The 23,375-nt window shown below is 35.8% G+C and overlaps 1 protein-coding gene across 6 annotated transcripts in view; it reads left to right on the top strand.

Annotated features, from left to right (window-relative positions):
- LOC117291346 (77 kDa echinoderm microtubule-associated protein-like) overlaps positions 1–23,375 on the top strand; it is a 75,747-nt gene that overhangs the window by 21,294 nt on the left and 31,078 nt on the right. For 4 of the 6 annotated variants that reach the window (XM_033773002.1, XM_033772996.1, XM_033773018.1 and 1 more), the window contains exons 2-6: positions 192–374; positions 4,473–4,511; positions 8,109–8,313; positions 15,519–15,587; positions 20,085–20,113. In XM_033773002.1, coding sequence (XP_033628893.1) covers positions 192–374; positions 4,473–4,511; positions 8,109–8,313; positions 15,519–15,587; positions 20,085–20,113 — 525 coding nt within the window. Of the gene's footprint in view, positions 1–191; positions 375–4,472; positions 4,512–8,108; positions 8,314–13,109; positions 13,531–15,518; positions 15,588–20,084; positions 20,114–23,375 lie in introns of those variants that run through there. The other 2 variants (XM_033773025.1, XM_033773032.1) reach the window with 2 other exon arrangements.

Genomic DNA, 23,375 nt, shown 5'->3' with positions numbered 1-23,375 from the left:
CTCCCCTCGACTGATTCAAAAGCATTCAAATAAATCTGAATGTTACAGCTTTAAACATGTTCAAGAAGAAGCAGATTATACGTCATGTGCTGAGAGAATTTGCCCCAATTTTTCTGTTTATGTAAATATACAGAACCCTTGCATTTAACAAAAATAAATACTGAGCGCCAGTGACCTCATTTCTTTTTCAGAAGAGTTTCTGTATCCTTCTAACCCTGACGTACCAGACTATGGCTTTGATCTATACGAGCGTGTTGCAAAGCTGGAGGGACAGGTTAAAGACCAAGAGGATGAGATCACATGTCTTAAGGCGGCACTTGCCGACGTCGTAAGAAGGTTAACAACAGTAGAAAACTTAAAAAATTCACAAAGAGGTATGTATGCAGGAATCAGTCCGGAGCAGTTGGTCAGAGCACATAGCTGAAATTTGTGTAATTAAAAAAGTTAACAAATAAAATAGTCAACACCCAATGCGAGAGATGAGGAAGGAATATCATTCATAGGCCTGGAATTTCATCTTTGAGAGGGCAAGGCCATTTTCATTATCAAAGGGCGCTTCCATTGGTAACCTTTTAGTATATACGGGAACATTTTGAAGGGACATCAAGGCCAGGACTAGGCCAACAGAGGCTATGGCCTCTGTGGCATCCATGTAATTCCAGGCCTGCATTCAGTCATTAGAACTTTCATTAGCATAGTTTCTTCAAAGCACGCTATTTATTCTGAGCTTTTTTCTTTGCTGGTGGATACAGAGGAGGACTATAACCAAAAACAGAGATTCAAAAATGGGTGTTTTGTGGTTATAGAGGGAGCTCTTTGGTTGCTACACACTGCTGGGGAGAGAGGAGCGGTACGAGGGGGGGGGGGACACAAAGGTTTATTTAGAAGAAAGGATAAGCTTCAACAAGGTTGTTAAAAACAAGAAAACATGTTGTTGAAATTGATGTCACATTTTCTATAAATTCCTGAAGTTGAGGTTTAACAGCTTAAAGATGACCTTTAAAGTTGAATCTTGAAAGCTTTCTTTTTTGGGAGGGTTAGGGATGATCAAAGTTCAGAATCCACATTGGGAAAGGAAAGATGGCGTGGTTGTTTGGATCTCATAACCCACAATAATACAAAGAAGAAAACCCTTCAGGTAAAGGAGAAGGTTCTAGCTGTTACTTGCACTTGCAATCAGGGTAACAACATGTATTTTCAAGGGCTAATGTGAAAATTTAACACACTGTCAAATTAGATTTGTACCATGCTTCGGCATAGAAAGCATCAAGCTTAGATTACACCAGGCAGTAATCATGGTTCTTTGCTTTTCAAGGGCTTACTCGCTCATTTAGTAATTAGTTTCTGTTGCTTGTTCATCAAAGTAAAGTACTTTGAAACCAAAACTAAAATTGACAAGAAGCATATAAGTCATGACATTTTTCCCAAACAAATTCTTACAAAAGGAAATGTTGTTCTTAACATTTGATATATAAATATCTTTTACTCTCATAAAAGGGTTTTAAATCAAGCAGTTCTTTGATCACAAATCACATCATTCAAACTGTTCAATGATTGTATTTTTTGAAAACTTTGCTCAGATTTGTTCCCAATTTTAGCATTTTCAGAAAATCTCATTGAGCCTACAAATTTGCTGTAAAGTCAGAAAGTAGTCACAGTGTATTTCTGGTGGTACACAGAGTGCGTGAACCTCCTGAATGATAAGCATTAGGAGGGTCCAGATCTAGAATAATGCAGAATTCAGACTAGAAAGCCATTTTCAAGGATTTGTCTACATTTTTTTTTTTTAGGAAGAGTTGGCTTTCTGTATCAACCAGTTTGCTTATTAGATTAAAAATAAAAATATGCAATTCTTTTCTCATGGATTTGATCAATCGTTGCATGCGTTATTTTGGTAGAGCAAACTTGTTGGTAGTGCAGGGCAACTAGACATAATATGTTTGGTGACTGTTGCATGAATTAAACAAACACAATACATTTGGTTTTTGAAGTTTCCTTTGAGCATATTTTGTCTTTCGCTGCTTCTGGTGGAAAATTATTTAAGAATGTTTCAATTCTTGTCATGAAATTATTAGTGTCTTCTTTTTGTATCGCATGATGCATGGAAGAATTTACTCAAATGGTTTGGAAGTTTTGCATATATTCATTTCTTTGACTAGCTTCTTCTTCTTCTTCTTCTTATCGTATCCATGACACACAATTTTTTTACAATTTTCAAAAAGAACATTTAATTAAAAAGCATCTACATGTACCTCATGAAATAGTTCCAACCAGTGGTTGGTGAAAATACTGGCAGCCCTCTCAAAAAAAAATGCATTAAATAATTATGCATTTCACATGAATAATAATGCCATCAAATTACCCATATCACTATTATAACGAAGTACACATATACTAACATCATTTAAAAAAAACAGTTTTATAAAAAGTTAGATTTGTGTCAACCCAGATGTATTTTTTTATAACCGATGCTGCACATACAAAGTGGTGGCCAATATTTTTTTGCAGACAATGTACTCCGTATACTAGATTTCATTTGCTGAAACCAACGTTTGAACTTTTGGTCTTTAAAAATCAGAACCGCTACAAAACGATATTTAAGGGTCAATCAATAGAGGGATTCAGACGCAAATTGATATTCCCCAGTAATTAACACACTTTGTTAAACTACCCAGTATTTTACAGGGTTTCTGGTGACTTATTAGACTAGTTCATTATCCACAGACGCGGTCCTAGACTAGGAATAATCCATGACATTGCGCCAGGCCAGCTGCTTACAAAGACAATAGGCCAGCATGATTCATTGTTTTGCCCTGCACGATTTGGCAGTTTTTACATGCAGTTTTGCAGTACTCAGAAGCACCTGTGTGAATTATACGTAGTAGTTGTAATTGTAGAGTTCAACTTGCACTCATGAGTCCAGTTTCAGTTTTGTTTAATGCGGAATATATTGAGGAAATAAAAACTCATGCGGTATATTTACATTTTAAGTTGATTGGGGTTTATTTTTTAGAAACAAGGTTATGGATTTGAACTCATAAAAAAAACACGCAGATTAATCAGATAGTTAGATTAAAACGAAATATTTCTAACCATTTTGAGAACAATATTCTTCACTTTCCACAATTTGTCCTCTATGAATTTGATGTTAAAACCATCATTTAAGAAAACTGAGATCAAACACACAAGTACAATATCATACTGAACAATACTGTTGTTAATATTGCAAGCAAATGTTGTCCTATTTGCACGGTGCATAAATCAGCTTTGGTTAAATTGCCCTGAGCCTAAACAGCAAATTGTACCTTGGCTCCCAATGACCATAGGTAACCAAACATGCTCACTAATATATCTGTCTGTCATACTTATTATTTTAAATAATAATCTCTCTCACTCTGCAGCAACGTTTTTAATTGCATGAATTGTTTCAAGGATTCGACATGACCTTGTACCTGGATTAATTTGCATACTATCCAATTAATGGAATTGCTAAATTTTCGCTACGGGCTTCGTTTGCATTATATCTACATGTACTGTTGCGTTATTTTTTCTGTGTAGCTACCTGTTTATTCCTTTCAAGAATTTAGCTGCATAATATGTGTACAAGTACATCCAGCCTGGAGTACTTTGTCCTTGCTCTATGCTTATCAGGTTTGAAAAATATGGCACACTGCGCCTCTACATGTGATGTAGTTCTTTTGTTAGACCTCTGTATAATATAGGGCCTATTCTGATTTTATCTTCAGTGATCAGATCATCTCTCCATAAATTTTCATTCCTTTCAGGTGGTGCATTGTTCACTGTTTAAATGTACATTAATTGTCAAAAGTACTTGAGTAACGGTGCTTACAGGCTTTACTTTAAATGTTTAGCTACATTGCTAAATATTCATATTCTTTTGTTATGGTGGATTGATGGTACATTTAATGCATGCTATTAGCTAACATTTACAATGTCACTTATGACCTACTTCATGCTTGTATGCTTCCAGTGTGTCTGCTTAAAGTGTTTTGCGAAAAGCCTTCATGTCCGTTCCTTGTCATTATAAACAAAATGTTATGCCCCTGCAATTAAACTAGACTTATTGTTCAAGACATAAAGGTTTTAAATCTGAGTGATCTTTACAACGCATTTGACACACTGGAAGGATCAAGCAAGAATCACTTGTTTGGTATTTTGTGTCCTGTTGTCTTTGCATTGCATGTTTTCTTTTCTTTATTTTACTTAAAGCTGTCCACATACAAGCAAACCGCATGCTTTCAAACTTTCCTACTGCCCCTTACTCAGCCCACCTTGCATGTCCTAACAAACTGATGACCCCCCTACCCCTTACCCCCTACTTCCTCCCCCTGCCTGCCTACCCCCATACCTTGTGGAGCATGCTAGGGTACTTGTCTTCATCGGGGAATGCTGGTTCATGGTTTGAGAGTGCTAACACCAATTCTCTGCACTGTGGATGTGTGATTTTACAGGGGTACCGCAAGGACCTTTCAAAATCAAAGATTATACAGGTAAGATGTCTCACCGATTTCCAATCACTCAACCCTCTTAAAGGCACTGGACATCTTTGGTAATTGTCAAAGACCATTTTCACTTGGTGTGTCCCAATTTATGCATAAAATAACAAGTCTGTGAAAATTTTGACTCAATTGGTCATCTAAGTTGCAATAGAATAATGAAAGAAACAACACTCTTGTTGCACAAATTTGTGTGCTTTCAGATGTAAGAAAAAACACCCTTGTTGCACAAATTTGTGTGCTTTCAGATGTCTAATAAAAGGCTTCAGGCTTGAGGTCTTTTATTATTTTAGTGAGAAATTACATCTTTCTGAAAAACTACATTACTCCAGAGGGAACCGTTGCTCACCATGTTTTGTACTATCAACAGCTCTCCATTGCTCGTTAGGTAAGTTTTTATTCTAACAATTATTTTGAGCAATTACCAATAGTGTCCAGTGCCTTTAACTTTGAAAGCTTATTCCACCCACACTTTACTAAAATTTGCACTTTTTTAAGTAAAGGATTCATACATGTTTTTGTTTTTAAAGATATCATGTGGAGTGAAGTTCAATATGGAGGAATGTCTCATGAATTAAATAGAAATTATGGAAATTGTTTGTTATAACATCATTAAAGTGATTGCTGAACAATTAACATTTTGCAAATCCTGGCTTTTTCAAGATCCCAATACTGTGTCTGTTTGTGAACAGGATCACCCCTCATATTCTTTTTTTAAATAAAGAATTAAGCTTATGTTGACCAACAGAGGGCGCTATTTGGAGGTAACTTTGAAGCCCTGGTGAGAGTTTTAGAAAGGCTGCAAAGCAACAGTTTTTTGTTCTGTATTGGTTGATTTAAACTCTAAAAAGAACTGTTTGAAGCAAACTATGGTTTCTGTATAAATAATTTGTACTAACTTTCTTTTAGAGTATTGTTTATTGTAAAACTGCCCTAAAGGTCATAAGTCTTGTCCCCTTCTGCAGCTAATGACCAGTGGGCTTGATTCATCGAAGTACTATTGCCATAAGAATTTGTATTGTGACATCACTCCTTGCTAAAAGCAGTACAGAATGATACACATTTAAGATCAATCTTAGCTCTTTGTGAAATTGGCCCAGGTTTATTCAATATGGAAGTCGTATAGAATTTACTTTTTATGGAGTATAACAAAATAATTGTTGTGTGCAAATGAGCGCCAGCATGTAAAAAAACCAAGTCAAATGTACTTAATTATTTTACTCTATACTGTTAAATGCAGTGGACACTATTGGTAATTTCTCAAATTTTTTTTAGCATAAAAACATACTTGGTAACAAGTACTATTGCCATAAGATGTTAAATGCAGTGGACACTATTGGTAATTTCTCAAATTTTTTTTAGCATAAAAACATACTTGGTAACAAGTACTATTGCCATAAGAATTTGTATTGTGACATCACTCCTTGCTAAAAGCAGTACAGAATGATACACATTTAAGATCAATCTTAGCTCTTTGTGAAATTGGCCCAGGTTTATTCAATATGGAAGTCGTATAGAATTTACTTTTTATGGAGTATAACAAAATAATTGTTGTGTGCAAATGAGCGCCAGCATGTAAAAAAACCAAGTCAAATGTACTTAATTATTGTACTCTATACTGTTAAATGCAGTGGACACTATTGGTAATTTCTCAAATTTTTTTTAGCATAAAAACATACTTGGTAACAAGCAATGGAGAGCTGTTTATAGTATAAAACATTGTGAGAAACGGCTCCCTCTGAAGTAACATAGTTTTTGAGAAAGAAGTAATTTTCCACGAATTTGATTTCGAGACCTCAGAATTAGATTTTGAGGTCCCGAAATCAAGCATCTTAAAGCACACAACTTCCTGTGATCAAGGGTGGTTTTTTCTTCCACTATTATCTCGCAACTTCGACGACCAATTTAGTTCAAATTTTCAGAAGTATGTTATTTTGTGCATATGTTGATATTTACCAAGAGATTTGACAATTACCAAAGGTGTCCAGTTTGATTTAGCAGCTGGTTTTAATTGAAACAATGCAGGTAATGGTGGAGAATACAATCTAGTCAATTTTGTGATAACACAATGGGTATGAAATCTCTCTTATAATTTGTAACAGTCATTTTTTTTAGAGGGGTATATTTATGGTTTTATCAAAAGGGTGTGATTCAATGGCACCAGATATAACCTTTTTCAGAACAAGTGGGCTTGACTTATGACCATGTAGTAGGTTTCTTAGATTGGCCTCCTTTTGTTGATAGAGGGGGCTATAAACACCCATCTGTCTGATGTTCTTTTTCAGAATAAATTGGTTTGTTTGGTTGTAGAGACTTGTTTTAAGTGTATCTTCCCCTACAAAATATAAAAAAAAAAATCTGTACAAAAAGAGCGACATTGTAACATTTTTAAAGCACTGCACACACATCCTATCCTCACTTCTAATCCGGGCATATAGGAAAATTTACAACAATTTCAGGGTTTCAAAATTTCATGCTGTGTCAATTTTTGTTTTGTTTTTAAAGTTTCAAATTTATGTTATTTTAAAATGTCCTACAGTTAGGAACATACTTACAATTTGTTCATAATTTTGGTAAAGAGAGTGTATAACACCGAGAAAGATATGACATTTTTTTCACGTTTTTAAAATAATTTTCCCACACCCTTTAACTGACTTCATTTGGTCAAGGATCTGTTCAATGAGACAGATGCAAGCTGTTTTGTCTGTTCTGCTTTCTCCATTGTGTCCAATCACTCTCGGACAAATCCTCAGAACACATTAATGGGTGAGGGACAGTGACCTCTAGTCAAGTTGACCTCTGATATCCAGCCTTGTTAGACACAAAAGCGACCATGGTTAAAGGAAATGAGCTATTTTCACTTCGAGGTTAGACGTTTCTAATGGACGAGATTCATAATGGAAATAATCTTTGAGGGAAAATTGAGGATCCGTTGTCGTCGCATTTTAAGTGGAGAGCTAAATTATTTGTGCTTAGGCTGTGTTATCCGTTCAGACAATATGGAAACATGAATCAAGCTAATTATGCTGTCACATTGAATTAATGAGATGTAGGACCTAGGTTTGATGTGATGAACAACATTATATGAATTATGGATGTCAAATGGATGACTTGAATATTATTTAAAGCTGTGTATGATACTAAAAAACAAAACTATTTATTCATTTGTTTTTGATGGGAATTTTCACTGCATATTTTATTTTGTTAAGATATACATTGAAACAGATGTTATAAAGGATATATATTTTTTTATAATGGTAATGTTTTCTTTTTGAGAAACTAAAATATAATTATTTGAAAAAAAAATTTGGTGTATCGATCACCTTCAACGTAGTCTTTTAAAATTGTAAGATAACCAATAATTGGACAGAGAATAATAACTTAATGACTATCATGACTTGCATTGCACCAAACTGCAAAATTACTTTGTGTATGGGTTCAAGGTGTAATTAAGACAAAACTGTACTGAGCTACTTTTTTCATCTTTACATATCTCTGTTACACAATTGTCCACAAGTAAATCAAGAAAAATACTCCCGCTACAAAAAAGAGTAAAGAAGAAAGTTTAGAGCTTGTGTTTGTTTCTTACAGGGTTCCTAGGTCAGTCACCTCTGCCGTCTAGACCTCCTATGTACAATGATGTAGCCAAAACGAAAACCAAAATACTATTATCGCCAGCGACGCCCGAATCACAAAGAAGAGGTAGAACAGGGTCATTTGGAAGCAACTCCTCTAGTAACGATGGCAAACTCAGAAAATGGGGCTCCCAAGATAGTTATAGTTTTCCTTCTTCGGGGTAAGTTGTCACTTTTCTACCCTCTCACCCACCAGCCTTAAACCCCTGACCAATATCTGTGTGAAAATACTCATAATTGTTTTTGATGAAATGATGATTAATTGGGAGACTTTTGGGGAAGCTAGGTACCCTTCTCAAACCTCAGCTTTGGCCCCGACTCAAGGCTCCATCTGCTGATGTCCAAACCAATGCGTGCAATATGCGCTGCTCCACCAGAGCCAGAGCCCAAATCGAGGTTTGAGAATGGCCCCTGGTGGCAACAGACTTACCAGGTAAATTCAGTACTCTCATAAATGTGCGCATGCAAAGAAGGTCCTACATAAACAATGGAAATTTACCTAATAACCTTATGCACTTTTCATACTGTTTTCACAAACGTTAAAATAATTGTTTATTTAAAACAAAATCCTCAAAAAGTTCTTTCCCCCACTCAATGATCTAGATTTTCAAAATCAAAATACAGATTTTCAAATTACAAATCTTGTGTGATACCTGCATGAGTAGTGATAGCGTATGATGTCCAATCCACCCTCCCCATTACCATGTTCCTAAGATACCCTACACTCTGTATCTGTGCTTTGATAAAAAAAGAATGGGCCTACTCGCACACAGGGATTTGTTTGCATATTTTGTGTAGAATATCAACACCCAAATCCTAAACCAAGCTATTGTCAAATTTAAAGCCCCCTCATCCACAGTGAACAGTTTCTTTAAAAATTGAGGGGCAAACACAGGTTTATCCAAATCCAACTGTACAATGTATTCAGTCCTATCTTTAAGGTTTCCTCATCTCTGATAAGCAAAGATGAAATTTTGACACAGATATTTTAAGAAGTTTGTTAAAATGTGCTTTTATCAACCTAATTTGTTGTTGTACATTCATGCATCAGGAATATTGTATGAATTGAATTCTGTCTTCCCTTCTCAGGGGTCAATTTCATAGAGCTGCTCAAGCAAAAAATTTGCTTAAGCACGAAAATAGCTCACTTATTTTACACATGTTACTGGCCAAAATTTCCTGCCATATACATTGCTTATGCCTAGTATTAAGCTGTTGTTTACTTAGCATTACAATTGAGTGGAGTCTTTGCCGGTAATCTGATTTTACTAAGCAATGAATTTGTTGCTTAAGCACAATTTTTTGCTTAAGCAGCTCTATGAAATTGGGCCCAGGTCTTATAATAAAGCACTTTCGACCCCCCCCCCCCCATCCCATTCCCCAATAAATACAGCACTCAGTGCCTCACAACAGTCTAGATCTGTGACGGACCTACAAATAAAATAAACATCTTCCCTTGATGCTTGAATGATTTTGTAATATTTGACAAAGAGAAATGTAATCATTTGTATCTGATGAAGCATCATCCCAATCCGAATCAATTCAATTATCTGAAATTTATATTTGTTATCATGCATGGATGATGCATTGGAATGATCTCATGCAAACTATGTGTGTGTGTGTTGACTTTGATATATCATTTTGTGAACTATTTATTGTCTATTAATAACATCAACAGATTCATCCGTTTTTATTTGAATGTTTTTATTGTTCAATGGAACTTGACAAATAATAAATTGGGTTACAATAAAAGACAAACCACTCTCACCTTTTACTATTGGTTTCATTTTCAATGGACATGTAAAAGTTACAATAATCTATTGACTGAAAATATTCAAAACCTTTTAAGTGTAAATTTTAATTGACGATATCAATCTCTTTTGACGCTACAGAAGACGTTGTCAAGAAAGGACAAATCAAGAAACTAAATTTCTTTAACACTTTTTGAGATTTTGTTATTGAAGGAAGTTCCATTGAAACATATTTGGTTTGACTGTTTTTAGTAGTTTGCACTCCGTGTGTGCATGTGCCTGCCCTGTGCCATGACGACTTCCCATCTTATCCACAATTTCTCTCGGTGAATGGACCTTTTCCTTGCATCATGTGTTTTCATCCTAAGCAGTTTGTTATTCTAGACGGCTCTTCATTTAAAAAAAAGTTCCATATTTGTATTATTTATAGTTATATTGTAGATATCTAGCCTTAGATATTATAAGTATAGGTAGATCTAAAGCCAGTACTAGTAGTGTGTCTAGCTCAGACAGCAACAAAGGCAGGATTAGGTATTAAAGTATAATGAGATATTTAGTAGTAGATGGTAGATAGTAGATAGTAGAATTATGAAATAATAATACTCTGAATTTTTAATAAAAGAACACAGGTACTGTTTGTATTGAATATAATTAGTATGCAGGATGGATATGTAGTTTTTTTTTAGGATGGATACGTAGTTGTAGTCTACATAAGGGTTCATTTTCATGGCTTTGCTTACCACGTTTTTTGGGGCCTTAATGCGCAGAAATCCACAGTAAGCAGTGCCGTGAATCTGGGCCCCGTTTATTTTACTTCTTCTTCAATACAACTGCCATACATGATGTGGCTTCCTTATCGGGCAGAGTTTGTTTGTTTGTTTGTTTGTTTGTTTAGATGATCTTCCCATCAAGGAAACTCGGCAAACTCCCACAAGGGGATATAAACACCAAGCTGGCAACAACCAATCTCTCTCATACAAACATTGGTTTAACGTCTATGATTATGAGTTGCACAAATAGCCGAATCGTGAATTATCTGAGAGTAATATGGAAAGTGCAATGATCTTGACATTAGTATGAATTCAATGTTAAGTCATAAAATTAATGTAAGCAGAAGGGAGGCTATACTAGCAATAAATCCCAGTATGGATATGTGGGTAGTACACCATGCGTTGTACACCATACTCATCAACCAATGGTATACATGGTTTTCTGTAGTCTTGGTCTCAAGACGCTCCAGTTGTATTGTCACGAATACATGCCGTACCCCGAGGAAAGTATCACCCCGAGAAGCGCTCGCCACCAGGGGAATATCATTCCTGCAACCGCAGTTCCTGGGGTGACAGCCATTACCCGAATATAAGCGCCCTCTAGCAGCAGCAATGTTTTTTTATGACTACACAAAAGAAGCCAGGAACCAAAACTAGTGTTTTCCATGTAGTTTTGCAGGTTTTTTTGGGTGCTCTTTTTACATGTCATTTTGAAATCATTTTTAAGTCTTTGGCGACATGTAACAAAAAGCGCTGATTTTTGCTGGTACTTTTTTCTCTGACAGCCATTAACTGAGTTTTGAAGCTGTATGAAAAAGTCCATAATTTTTTTTATATGAATTATTTGATATTAAAGGAAGTTGAAATTACAGAAAGGTAAATGAAGTGGATATTGCACCCTCTCATTGTGATCCTTGGACTCGTTATCTTTCACATCACACCGATGAGCTTTACATGTGTGCTGAATGATGACATCAAGCACCCTGCAGTTACGTACACACAAACAACCTGCACAAAGTACTCCAGCCATGTATTTCCGCTTATACTGTCTATTACTTGGTTTTCCCGCCTTTTCATATCTGGGTTAGTTAAAGGGACAAGCTCAACACATCAAAGTCAAAAGAGGTTTTGAATGATCAGAAACTTTTTTTCGCATGACGATGATGACGACACCAGCTGACTCTGTTTCTTTGAGAGACCAATTAATGAATTAAAAGCTAAGTTATCTACATGTGTAAGTTCCCATTCATATAAAATACATAGGCCTACAGACAATAAAGTACCATATTCTCCCGTATTTAAACTGATGTGGCAAAATACTCCAACCCCTCTTTATATTTGGATGTTAGAATGACCAAGTACAATTGAGGACATACCCCCCCAAAAAAAAAAAAAAAAATATAAAAAAAATATAAAAAAAATCCAACAACAAACAAAAAACACACTCTATTTTTAAAAGACACTCCCCATAGAAAAACCCTTAATAAATATAAGTGATACTTAAAATCAACACATTTGACCCATTTGCTGTTGTGACATAAAAGTGAAATGTCAGTAAACAAGCACTATGATTATGAAAACCAGCAAAGTATTATTTTAGAGTAAATAAACATGAATGCAGCAACTTAAGTATACTTTTTAATTGACCACAGAAATATAATTTGTTTGTACCCCTACACCCATGTTTATTGAGCACTGTGATACTCAGTACTTTTCCATGTTCTGTGAACAAATCTATTGACCACAAAAAGTTTGGTTTGGAAAGTCAGACATCATAATGTGCTTCAGCATCGATTGATTTATCTCTGAAAACTTGGAGTTTACTTTAAAACACTTCATTAAGACCACAGTACAATGTGCATGTAGAGGACACATGCATGCAGAAAACTTTCAAATATATCTGGGGAAGCCAGGCATCAACAGTCTGACTACTTGGTGGCAGCATTAGTTGTTTGAAACTCTTGAATATCAGGTTTGAATTTTCCTATTATTTGATTCTCTTCCCTCCACTCTTCTGGGTATATTCTTTTTAGTACCTATTGATGGCTATATTTTTTACTACTAGTTTTGGAAATTTAATAAGTTTCTTTTCTAATCATTTGTTTAAAACGCACTGCAAGTAGTTTTTTGTGTCCTTATTGTCTTATTTTATCAAGTTTCTGTCTGTCAATACTGGGACATGTTTTTGTGTTCTAAAAAGTAAGTCATACTGATATATAAACATATAGAAAAGAGATTAACACATAGTTTAATACATTTTGTCCTCGTTGTTTGCACATGATAACTTTGCTATGCCATGTTTTTCAGACTAGATTCACATCCCCCATACAGAGAGTGCCCCTTTAATGGTTTAGTCCAGTGGGTCACATGCACAATAGAGTCAAGGCAGGCTTCACTTCACTGGTTCACTGAGGGTGTGCCATCTGTGTGTGTGTGTGGGCAGGCAGGCAAGGCTAGCTGTGTGCAGTATTCACAGTCCTAGGGCGAAGGCTGGTGTACTGTGTGGTTTGTGCAGCTAGCAGTAGTACTCAGTGTATGTGATACTACAGGATTGTTTTGTTGGGCACCACTCATCATACTTTTTGCACTGCTTGTCCTCAGCTTGCTCGTACTAGGCAGCCATTTAGCACAGGGATACACTAAACTGTGGTGGAGGATCAGTTAGTCTCAGAAAGTGGAGTCCAGAGTGTCAGTTGGTAGCGGTTTTCTTCAGCTTTTGGATTATATTTCATCATTGAGGCACTTATTAGTTCAACATGAGTAGACCAAGTAGTGCTAGACCCTCGTCTAGAGCCTCCCCGCGTGGCTCCACCCCTCGGCCTGCTTCAGGGAGACCTCGTAGTAGCCCGGGCAAGAAGTGAGTTTTGTATTAAACTTTTTTTTGTCATTCCCATGTTTGATTAGATTACCCATGACCGATGAATTTAATGAACTTCAACTTATTAATTGGCATGATGATGAATGGTGGTAAGTAAAAAGTTTCCCTGGCGTGGTTGCAATGTGTCTAGCAAAGAAACACTAATTTGGCATTTTTCCAGCAATCAATTAAAACAATCGTACAGGTGTATAGTCTTTGTAGTTCTGTTGCGGTTCTGTGTCAAGTACTTAATAGTGCTTTTTAGTGTAAAGAGTCTATGACAAGGTAGTGCTATGGTGGTGTGGAAGAAATGAAGCAAATTCCACACCATGCAACATTTACCTCCATGGTTTTACATGTAAAAGTTGTATTAATGCCAAAATATTCCCTCAAAGTTGTCGAGCACACTGGACTGTAATCTACTTGTATTACTGATAGCATCTGATAGTCAGCATTACAGTATTTTACAACATTTTATAATGATCCAAGTGTTAGACCTACCATAGAGCATGATTTGGATAACTTTCCGTATGGCGCCACCACTTTTTCACTCATTTTTACAAAAAGGGATATATCAATCATGTAAATAAGTTCCTATATTATTTCATATCGAATGAAAAAGTGGTGGCGCCATACGGAAACTTTTCCCATGATTTTGCTCTAAGGTTTGCTACACTCCATTCTTTGATATTTTGGTAGCACTGTTACATGCAGATTGAAGGGGCCCACCCATTTACAGTTATGTGTAGATGTGTGTACTTGAATGGGATGGCTAGTCTGGTGGTCCTACATGTACAATAGGCTCCTCGCTGTTTGCTACAGGCTGTGGTGTAAACCACTGTAGTCAATTTAAAGGCTGCTTTTCACATTAATGGCGGTGTATGGGAAGTCTGATTTCTTACATTAATTGTATTTCCATTTTGGGAAATTGTTGTCACTGTACATTGTGCGACCTGTATTTTTTACTAAGTGAGAAAATAAAATGGAAAAGTTTCCAAATTCTGCCACCACTTTTTGATTTGTTTTGAAATGAAATAGTAGCTAGAGTTCACTCAATTGAGATATTCCTTTTGGTAAAAATAAATGTGTGAAAAAAGTGGTGGCATGGTACGGAAAGTTTACCAATAAAATAATATGACCATCACTTTTTAAAATTAAAATTGTTTGGATAGTTTAGATGAGACAATTATTTGCATTTAGTATGCTGTTCGAAAGACATTACTGTAGTAGTTTTTCACTAATAACTCATGCTCTGTGGAGTGTGTAGGTAGACTGCTTTCATGGGCAGACTAATTGCAAAGTACATGTATTGACGTGGCAAGTAGGCTATTTGTTAGCTTATGTTATTAATAGAGGTAGCATAAAAGATAACGGTACAGTTGGCAATGGAACATGTAATGCTGGAAATGTACTTGTTTTTTTAGAAGACAAATTTGAATACACTGTGTAGATGTAAAACGCACTAATACAATAACAACAAGTCCAGTATTCGCAATTGAAAAATGTATAGACTAGATATAGATGTATTGTAGATGTACTTAGTGATTTACATATATTCTCCTAATCAGAAAGTCAGGCAAAATAATTGTATACTAGAACGCTGTGATGAGATAATTCAATTTTACGACTACTGCAGTGCAGTGGTTTTCCAAGCAGAGGCAGTGTTGTTTGTAGTATGTGACTTAGGTTTCAGCTATCCCGAGTCTCTGACTAGCATTAATTTATCATTAGGATGAGTAACATGATTGCATTGCAAGGAGAAATTAACACTATAGCTGTCAGCCATTTTTAAAGGCAGACAAAATTTAAGCCAAAGCATAGAGCATAGCCCCCCCCATGGTTTTAGAAGTCCGCACAAATACCGACAGAAAGTGACTCAATCGGCATGGAAATGGTAGCAGGCACATGCACACACGGAGGCAAAGTTGCACCAGCAGCTAAAGCACTGATTAGGTTCGTCACACTTTGCAGTTCCCTTCTTTTTACAGTTCCCCTAGAAAAAGTACCTCCATGACAAACATCCATAATTCAGGGGAGCTTAATGGGGCACGGATACGGTAAGTCTATATTTTTTTTGCCCAGCAGTCCGAGGCGATTCTCATCATACGTCCACTGTCGATGGTCGTTGCCCTCGGACCAGTGAGCAGGTGGAGATGATGGTCAAGTGTTACTGTGTTGGCCATCTTAATCAAGGGTTAATGACTGAATTAATCATTGGTTATTTCATGAATATTTATTGGCTAATTTATGACTATTCTGTGATTTTGTGCAATTGCTTTCAGTAGTATTTTGATGACACTGTAAATTTGTTAGTACTGTGAAAACAAAATTAAACAAAAATTGCATTGGGGAAAGGGGATAAAGAACATTGCTTTGTTTTTTACCCAACACCAATGCGTGTTGAGCATTGCTTACTCGATGCTTCTGAAGTCCTGAGCTGAAATTCCATCTGGGTGCTTCTCGGGTGGGATTTGAACCCACTACCCTCTTGCCCACTAGACTAACAGAGCATGTCCACTGACGAGAGCAATTTTAATAATTTGCAGTGGAAAGCACCGAGTATATGCTGCTCAATGCACATCGTTGTCGGGTAAACAAAATAAAATAAAAAATAAATGGTTAGTGACAGGAAAGGGCTTTTGAGCATCTAAATATTACCCCTAAAATTATTTACGGCTAGACAACATTAAACCATTTGATTCCCCACCCCTCAATTTGTTATTTACTGTACTGTATTATAAAAATATGTTATTTTATAATTTATTTACTGTGTGGTTATTGTTGTTTGTATTATAAAGCTTTTGGAAAATAGAATTTTAAACCTGAATGGTCGGCTGGCCCCTAAAGTTCCTAATTTCGTGTGAAAATCCGTGTGAATTCAAACGGCATTGTGCCAACATTATCTTTAGATCCCCACCAGCTCTGTGCTTTGTTGAGGTTGGCCTGGTATGCTTGAATAAACATGCTCATTCATTGTGGACGATCACTTGGATGTCGGTGCACTGTGTTGGGCTAGTGTAAAGGCCACTGTGATTTCACTTTGATGAATGCAAAATGCCCCCTGATTTTAATGTTACAACTTGAACTTGAATGAAGGAGGGGGCGTTCACTAGTTTTGTTGACTTGTACAATGAAAAAACACAATTTATTTTTAGCTGAAAAGAAATCTGTACAATAGACAACTGACAATAGAATTTTACATGTTTGCCTTTCATTTTTTACTTGTAAAAAGCTCTATTCAACAATTTCAGTACATTGTGCATAATAAATAGAATGCCAGTCTAGGTTACTAGAATGGCAGTCTACGACGGTTCAAATTTTATTGTTCATTGGTGGCTCAACCATGACAAGAAATTGAAATTTTCTGGAAAATATGATGTTAACTCAAATTATTGATGTTCATGTTAATTGAGAATAAAAGCTTTGAAATTATCTGAACTTGAAATTTTTCTGTACGTTGGATTTTCTCATGCTACAAATTAGTAATTTTCAGCAAAATATTGTCCTGTTCAAATTTTGTAATACTAATAGACACAAAATTTCAAGTTTGCTGACGGCCTTTTTCCATCCTACTCATAAGGCAGTCACAGCCTGACAATAAAAATTACCATGTGACAAAAAAAAAAAACTAAGCCAATACTCGAAGCATACACCATAATCATTTCCCATTGCACTCCTCACAAGAACGAATCTATCTGAAATGTATCGTTCATTAAAAAGTAGATAGAGTGCATCCAAAAGTGAAAAAGGAGGCATTGTATGTATTGCTGGTCAGATCAGTCATAAGTCAAGTACATGTACTCTGGACACCAATTCAAGCTGCAGAATTCTATCCTTTTCCAAGGCCTTGTCAAACAGTAGATTGTTGACAAAGCAAACAATAGAAAGTGTAATGACTGTCTGGGCATGTAGACTTCTCTTTTATTGTCTATTGCGGTCATTAGGTCATTGAAAAAACTGAGCATGAAATTGGTAAAAACATGACCCAACTCATGGCACTGCTTACTACTACTCCTGATCTTACACAAAGAGTTAGGACAAGTTACTCGTCCTAACTTAGGATCAGCCTTGAGTTTTAATTGCTCCCAAAGAGCCCTATGAATAGTCCTAAGTGAGGAATATCTTTGTGAAATCGACCAATGGGCCCATAGAAGTATGCGCTTTGCAGGGTGACGTAAAAACAATTTTTATTGTGATTCCCTAACACGTAAACCCCGCAAAGCTCAAACAGGGATATAAGCATCAAGCGGGCAAATACAAACGTTTATACTTGAAAGTCTATGATAATGAATTGCACAAATCAATGAATTGTTCAATAACTGGACGACTACATGTATACGTATTTTAGTCGCCGTAAAGTTAGCTTGGCTAGATTCGAACCTACAACCTTGTGATTGCAAGTCTAACCACTTTACTACAGAAGCAGCACCATACACTTGGTTCCAGGTAGTAATATAAAAATATTAATTTCAATCTAAATGTTTGTTTTATAGAAAATTTGATTACAAAAATTAGCATGGTAGACAAAATTAAATTTTCAAAAATGTCAAATAAGATTTCTTAAAATTAATTAAAACTGGGGCTATCCAGCCAATTAAAAAAACAAAAAAGGGAAGTTAATTTATATTTAAAAAATAAACTAATAAATTGTCCGGCCAATTTAAAAAAGAGCAATTAAAGATAGACTAAAATTAATTACCAAAATATCTGGCCAATTTAAAAAAGGGCAGTTAAGATGGATTCAATATTAAGTAATAAAATGTCACTGTCAGGCCAATTGCCATCCATACTTATGCCTTTTATCTAAGTAATTTTGTATTGCTATTTTTTTATTTGAAGAGATGGTCACAAGGTAGATCAATTCTAATTAGTACATGTCCAGAATTTAATCCGCCTTAGTAAAATGTACTTTAAAAAGTCTATAGTGATTTCGGCCATGACAATAATTGATTCCTGATCGTTTCATTATAAAAGACTACACTCAGAATTTTAGTGATTTGCTATATTTTTGGGAAAGTGAACCAGTGTCACATTTGCCACAACTGTTGAGTAACTAGAAATTAGAACTGATGAGCAGTTAAGTTAAATACTTTGACCTTTAATGTGAAGTAAGAGACATTTGGGTCATGGTTGTAGTTGGGGGGGGGGGGGGGGGAGCTTATGAACACTTGCAGGAAGGATGAGTGTTACTGTCTCTCTGTAGTACATCTATCTAAATGGTTTTTGACAGGTTGTTGGTGGGAGTGGGTCAGGTCTCTTTGGGCAGGTGTAGGTGCTCTCAAACTAGGTTGTGACCCTGGAATGGTCAAGGTCCATTTTACATTTACTCCTATGCCATGTTCTTTCTAACTTTGAAAAGTTTGTTTGAGTTTATAATGTATCTGATTACATTTTTGTATAACTGGTAGTTTGATCACTCCTGCTGCTATTAAAGGCCTTGTCACTGGAGGCAAGTTTACAGGGGGTTTAGAGGTAACTAACTGCAAAGTATCCAAAATTAATAATACTGCTGCGCTTGAGATGTAACAGTGTTTACTTGCTACCTCCAAGTGAATTTTTTGAACGCTTAGTTGTGAAAAAAGTGTCTTTATGGAGGTAGCCTGCTTGCCTGTAAATTGACTTGCATTTCATGGCCGTATTACTTTTGCAGAAAGTGATTGGATAATTATGCAGTTATGCTAACAAAATAATGTAGGAATTAACTTTACGATTTAACAATTCAAACTTGAATCAACCCTTCTCAAAGTTTGGATATTTTCATTTTCATTTAAAAAAATGTGTGTTTTTGCTCGTTGCATTTGATGTACTGATATTAAACTCAAGAATGCATGATAAGTTCTGCAATAATAATAGAGGATGTTTCTGGCATTAGAGGATAATTTTTGTAATGGTGTTATTCAGTATTGATAAGGGAAAAAACATTGTTAAATTTTAATCTGAAAGCTTACTGGTTATGAAGTTCATATTAGAAAATTTTTTTTCTTTGCATAATTTCCTTCTGAAATGAAGTAATATTTGAGAAAACTATCTGAAAACCTGACAAAGAAACAATGCAAGAGCCGATTTCAGTTGTTTTAACCAAAAGTAATGACAATGTCTTCACATGCTGAAAGGTGTGTAAAGATTTCACTATTTTCTCCTGACTCGCACAACGGAATAAGCCCTCATTTTCACAGTTTGCTATTCCATGTAGATTATGGTTGATCACACAAAGTCTGTGACTCTTTAGTCAGCTCTACCAATCATGTTTTATACCTTTAAGAGACTGACTTCCTTATAAATAATTTGACAAGTCGATGTTGTACATTTTACATGTATATGTACTGGGGCTTTTCAAACTATACCCCTGTTGGCAGTTTGTTAATACGAAACAAACAAAATTGGAATAGAGATTTTAAAATTTTAAAAATCGTCCTCTGTACAGTCACATGCAATTTGGCCCTTGGGCCACGATTTGTTGCTTATCAAATACAATAAAAATTAAACAGTAACTTATTTTTTGTTTTGGTTGAGCATAAAATTAAAGCCTTTCTTTGTTTTGTTTATGTTGACAGGCCCTCCAAGGATGCACAATACAATGCAGGTAAGAGCTTTCTATGGATGGTTTCGATTTGCAATATTTAATTATTTCAAATGACATTCATTAACAACAAACAGTTTGTAAAAAATAGAAGTTTGTATATCTTTGAGTCAAATGCCAGGGCCATATTTCTAAGAGCTGTTTAGGCAGAAAATAACAAAATTTGAAAAATTGAATAATTTTCTGCTGAGGAGAAATAAGCGAGGAACCAGGCGAACATGGTAAATGTGACACTGCATTTTGGCTGGTAACCATATTTCTTGTATTCAAGTAACACTCTTTTGTGCTTTTAAAAGCTACTGCTTTGCGCTCTTTGCAATTGAACCTAGATGATATCTTACGGCAGATATTTTACACAATTTTTTTTCTCATACATACGGGTATATCATCAATCACTGAGCTGTGCTACAAACATGTTGAAAATACATTTAACTGACAAGCCCATGACATTAACTTCCTGTGGGCAGTGTTGCATAGCCAGTACTTCTGCACAGGGATGGCAGTCATCATTGTAGTGTACACATCACTCAGTACAGGCTGTGTATCCATGGGGAAGAGTCACTGTTGATGGTTGAGGACATCTAATTAGTGTTAATTAATGTCACACTCTGGTCTTAAACCTGATTAGGTACCCAGCAGACTTGTTTGATTTAAAAGTTGGAACTAGGGAACCACTTGGGAACATTATAGTAATCAATTTTGTGTATGAACATATCATATAAATGATCAAAACACTGGTGTAAAGCAATACATCATGGCTGTAGTTCAGCCCCATATGTTGGTACAGCGGTAGTGCAACAGAGAAACTGACGTCCTACGAGGGCTAGGTAAAAGCATGTAGTTGTAAAGCAATGCAGATTACATGGTGTTTTCACTGGAAGAATGTTTTTTCATTCCATTTCCAAGTGAGTGTTCGTTAGCTCTAAAATTGGTCCTTGCAGTGTGTTGTCATACTTTGCGAAAAAATAGTAAACGGCCTGACGTTTCGACTCCAGCAGAGTCTTTCTCGAGACTTTGCTCACATTTTCAAGTTAAATCATACAGCTTGATGAATCCACAACTGTATTTAAAATGATTGCGGGTGTAGTGTATTTTGCATGACTACTGTCCTACCAATGATCCAACCTTAGTGCATAGAGCATGAGCAAGGCTTAGTGTTATTACCATCAGGATCTGACCTTGTACCCGGATGCTATAGCACGCACACTACACATAGTGTTTACTTGCCTTTGTCGCAAATATTGATTAACATTTTTTTTTAGATCGCCCATGGGCTGAACCAATTATTGGTCGTATTTATGGCAGTTTTATGCTGGAGTTTCCGTGGAGAATTAGTAGTGTTTGACTGTTTGTTTCTGATAACTAATTGACATGTAATCAGCTGTATTTGTGGCAGTTTGATGCTGGGCTGGAGTTTCGGTGGAGAATTGATGCCAAATGCGTAACCCTTTGAATTTGGTTTTGAAGTGTGCGTACATGTAGTACTAGTAGTGTTTGACTGTTTGTTTCTGATAACTAATTGACATGTAATCGGCTGTATTTTTGGCAGTTTGATGCTGGGCTAGAGTTTCGGTGGTGAAATGATGCAAAATGCTACCCTTTGAATTTGGGATTGCAGTGTGTGCACAGTACATGTAGTAGTGTTTGACTGTTTGTTTCTGTTAACAAATTGACATGTGCTGAAGTTTTGTTCTTTGGCATAACCACTCAGGGGGTTGTGATGAAAGACTATTATCCAATTAATTATCTGGCTAGATGCCTATGGGTAGTTTCAGCCTCAACTTGTTTGACATAATTTCTGTAGATGGATGTCCTGAAAATCCCCCAGGCTGGCGTGTGGATCATTGGTGTATTGGCACATGTGAGATAAACCGGTAAAATGTTGATTACACCGATGGTATCATTCTGGTCTCACGAGGACAACTTGTCAGTCAAACTATCGGCAAACCCATGTTCAATTCAATTCAATTCAATGCACATTTATTTTTCGTGTTGACAATGACAATTAAATATACTTGAAACACCTAACAATAAGTAGAATTATGAAGAGATGGATGGCACATAATTCAACAATAAAATGTATTGAAATTTCAAAGATAATATCGAGTGTAATTATCAAATGTTCATCACATGCACCTGTTTTGGATCTAATTAATTGCTCAAAAATATATTTATTTTCCCAACCTCACATGAATTGTTCAATACATTATAATAGGAGAAGTTTTTTTTTTATTTTTTAATTTTTTTATATTTTTTTATAAAGCCTGCAGCATTACCTATGAAAGCTGAATACTTTTGTTTTTTGATTTCAGTCTGTGGAAAGGAGTGGCAGGTCAAGTTGTTTGAAATTCCTCCCACACATATAACCACAGAACTCAACAGATCCTATTCATACTAGCACCCTTCATTGTCCAAACACCCTAAGGATATAGAATGGAATTGCCATACTAGCATTGTTTTCCCACTACCAGCACAGCAGGTGTTTGGGGAGGCTCTTTTCATGACTTACGAAAGAAATTTTAAAAAAGTTTCCTCTGGTTTGTATAGGATGCCAAGAACCCACTTTGTTCTGACTTGGTCTGGGCACTACCTCCATAGGAAGAAGGTCCCTTTTTTTCCTCTAAAGTGGCCACCCGACACATTTTTAAAGATGATCGACTGGACTTTTTCTTCCTTCTAAGATCGTTGAAATCAAAATGAAAAAGGGTAAAAAAAGCAGGTGTCCTGTAAAAAGAGAAGCAGGCAGACGCTAAACAAGTTTTTTTTGGGTGCCTAATCGATACTGTCTGCTACCATCACTTATAGAAATGCGTAGATACTAAAACTGAAATTTATATAATAAGACAGTGTTCATAAAATGCTGGTAGTAAGTTGCTGTATTTCTCCAACTAATCAACTGCATACTACAGGAACATAACAAGCGCTGCCCTGTAAGTAAGGTTTTAAATCATCTGTGGTGTCCGAAGGCCATGCTTATTAACCACTGCTTTCAACAACACTTAGGAGGAGTTTGCATGTTTTTTGAAGTGCTATGTCTAGCCAAAGTATCTGAAGTATCAGTGTGTGGGCTTGGTGCTAAAAGATCATAATTTGCAATTTTTATATTCATAATGATCAAAAGGTAATTAAATGAAAAATACATAAAAATTAAAAGATAAAATAATAATAATAAACAAATACATTTTTTTTACTTAGGAAATGATTTTTTTTTTGGCCGAACAAATAATTAGGAGACCAGTTTTGGTAAATAACCCCATTTACGAGG

The sequence above is a fragment of the Asterias rubens genome, chromosome 1, assembly GCF_902459465.1.
Source record: "Asterias rubens chromosome 1, eAstRub1.3, whole genome shotgun sequence".
NCBI lineage: Eukaryota > Metazoa > Echinodermata > Asteroidea > Forcipulatida > Asteriidae > Asterias > Asterias rubens.
Note: the sequence above shows the minus strand (reverse complement) of the source record. Positions and strands in the feature narration are given on the sequence as shown.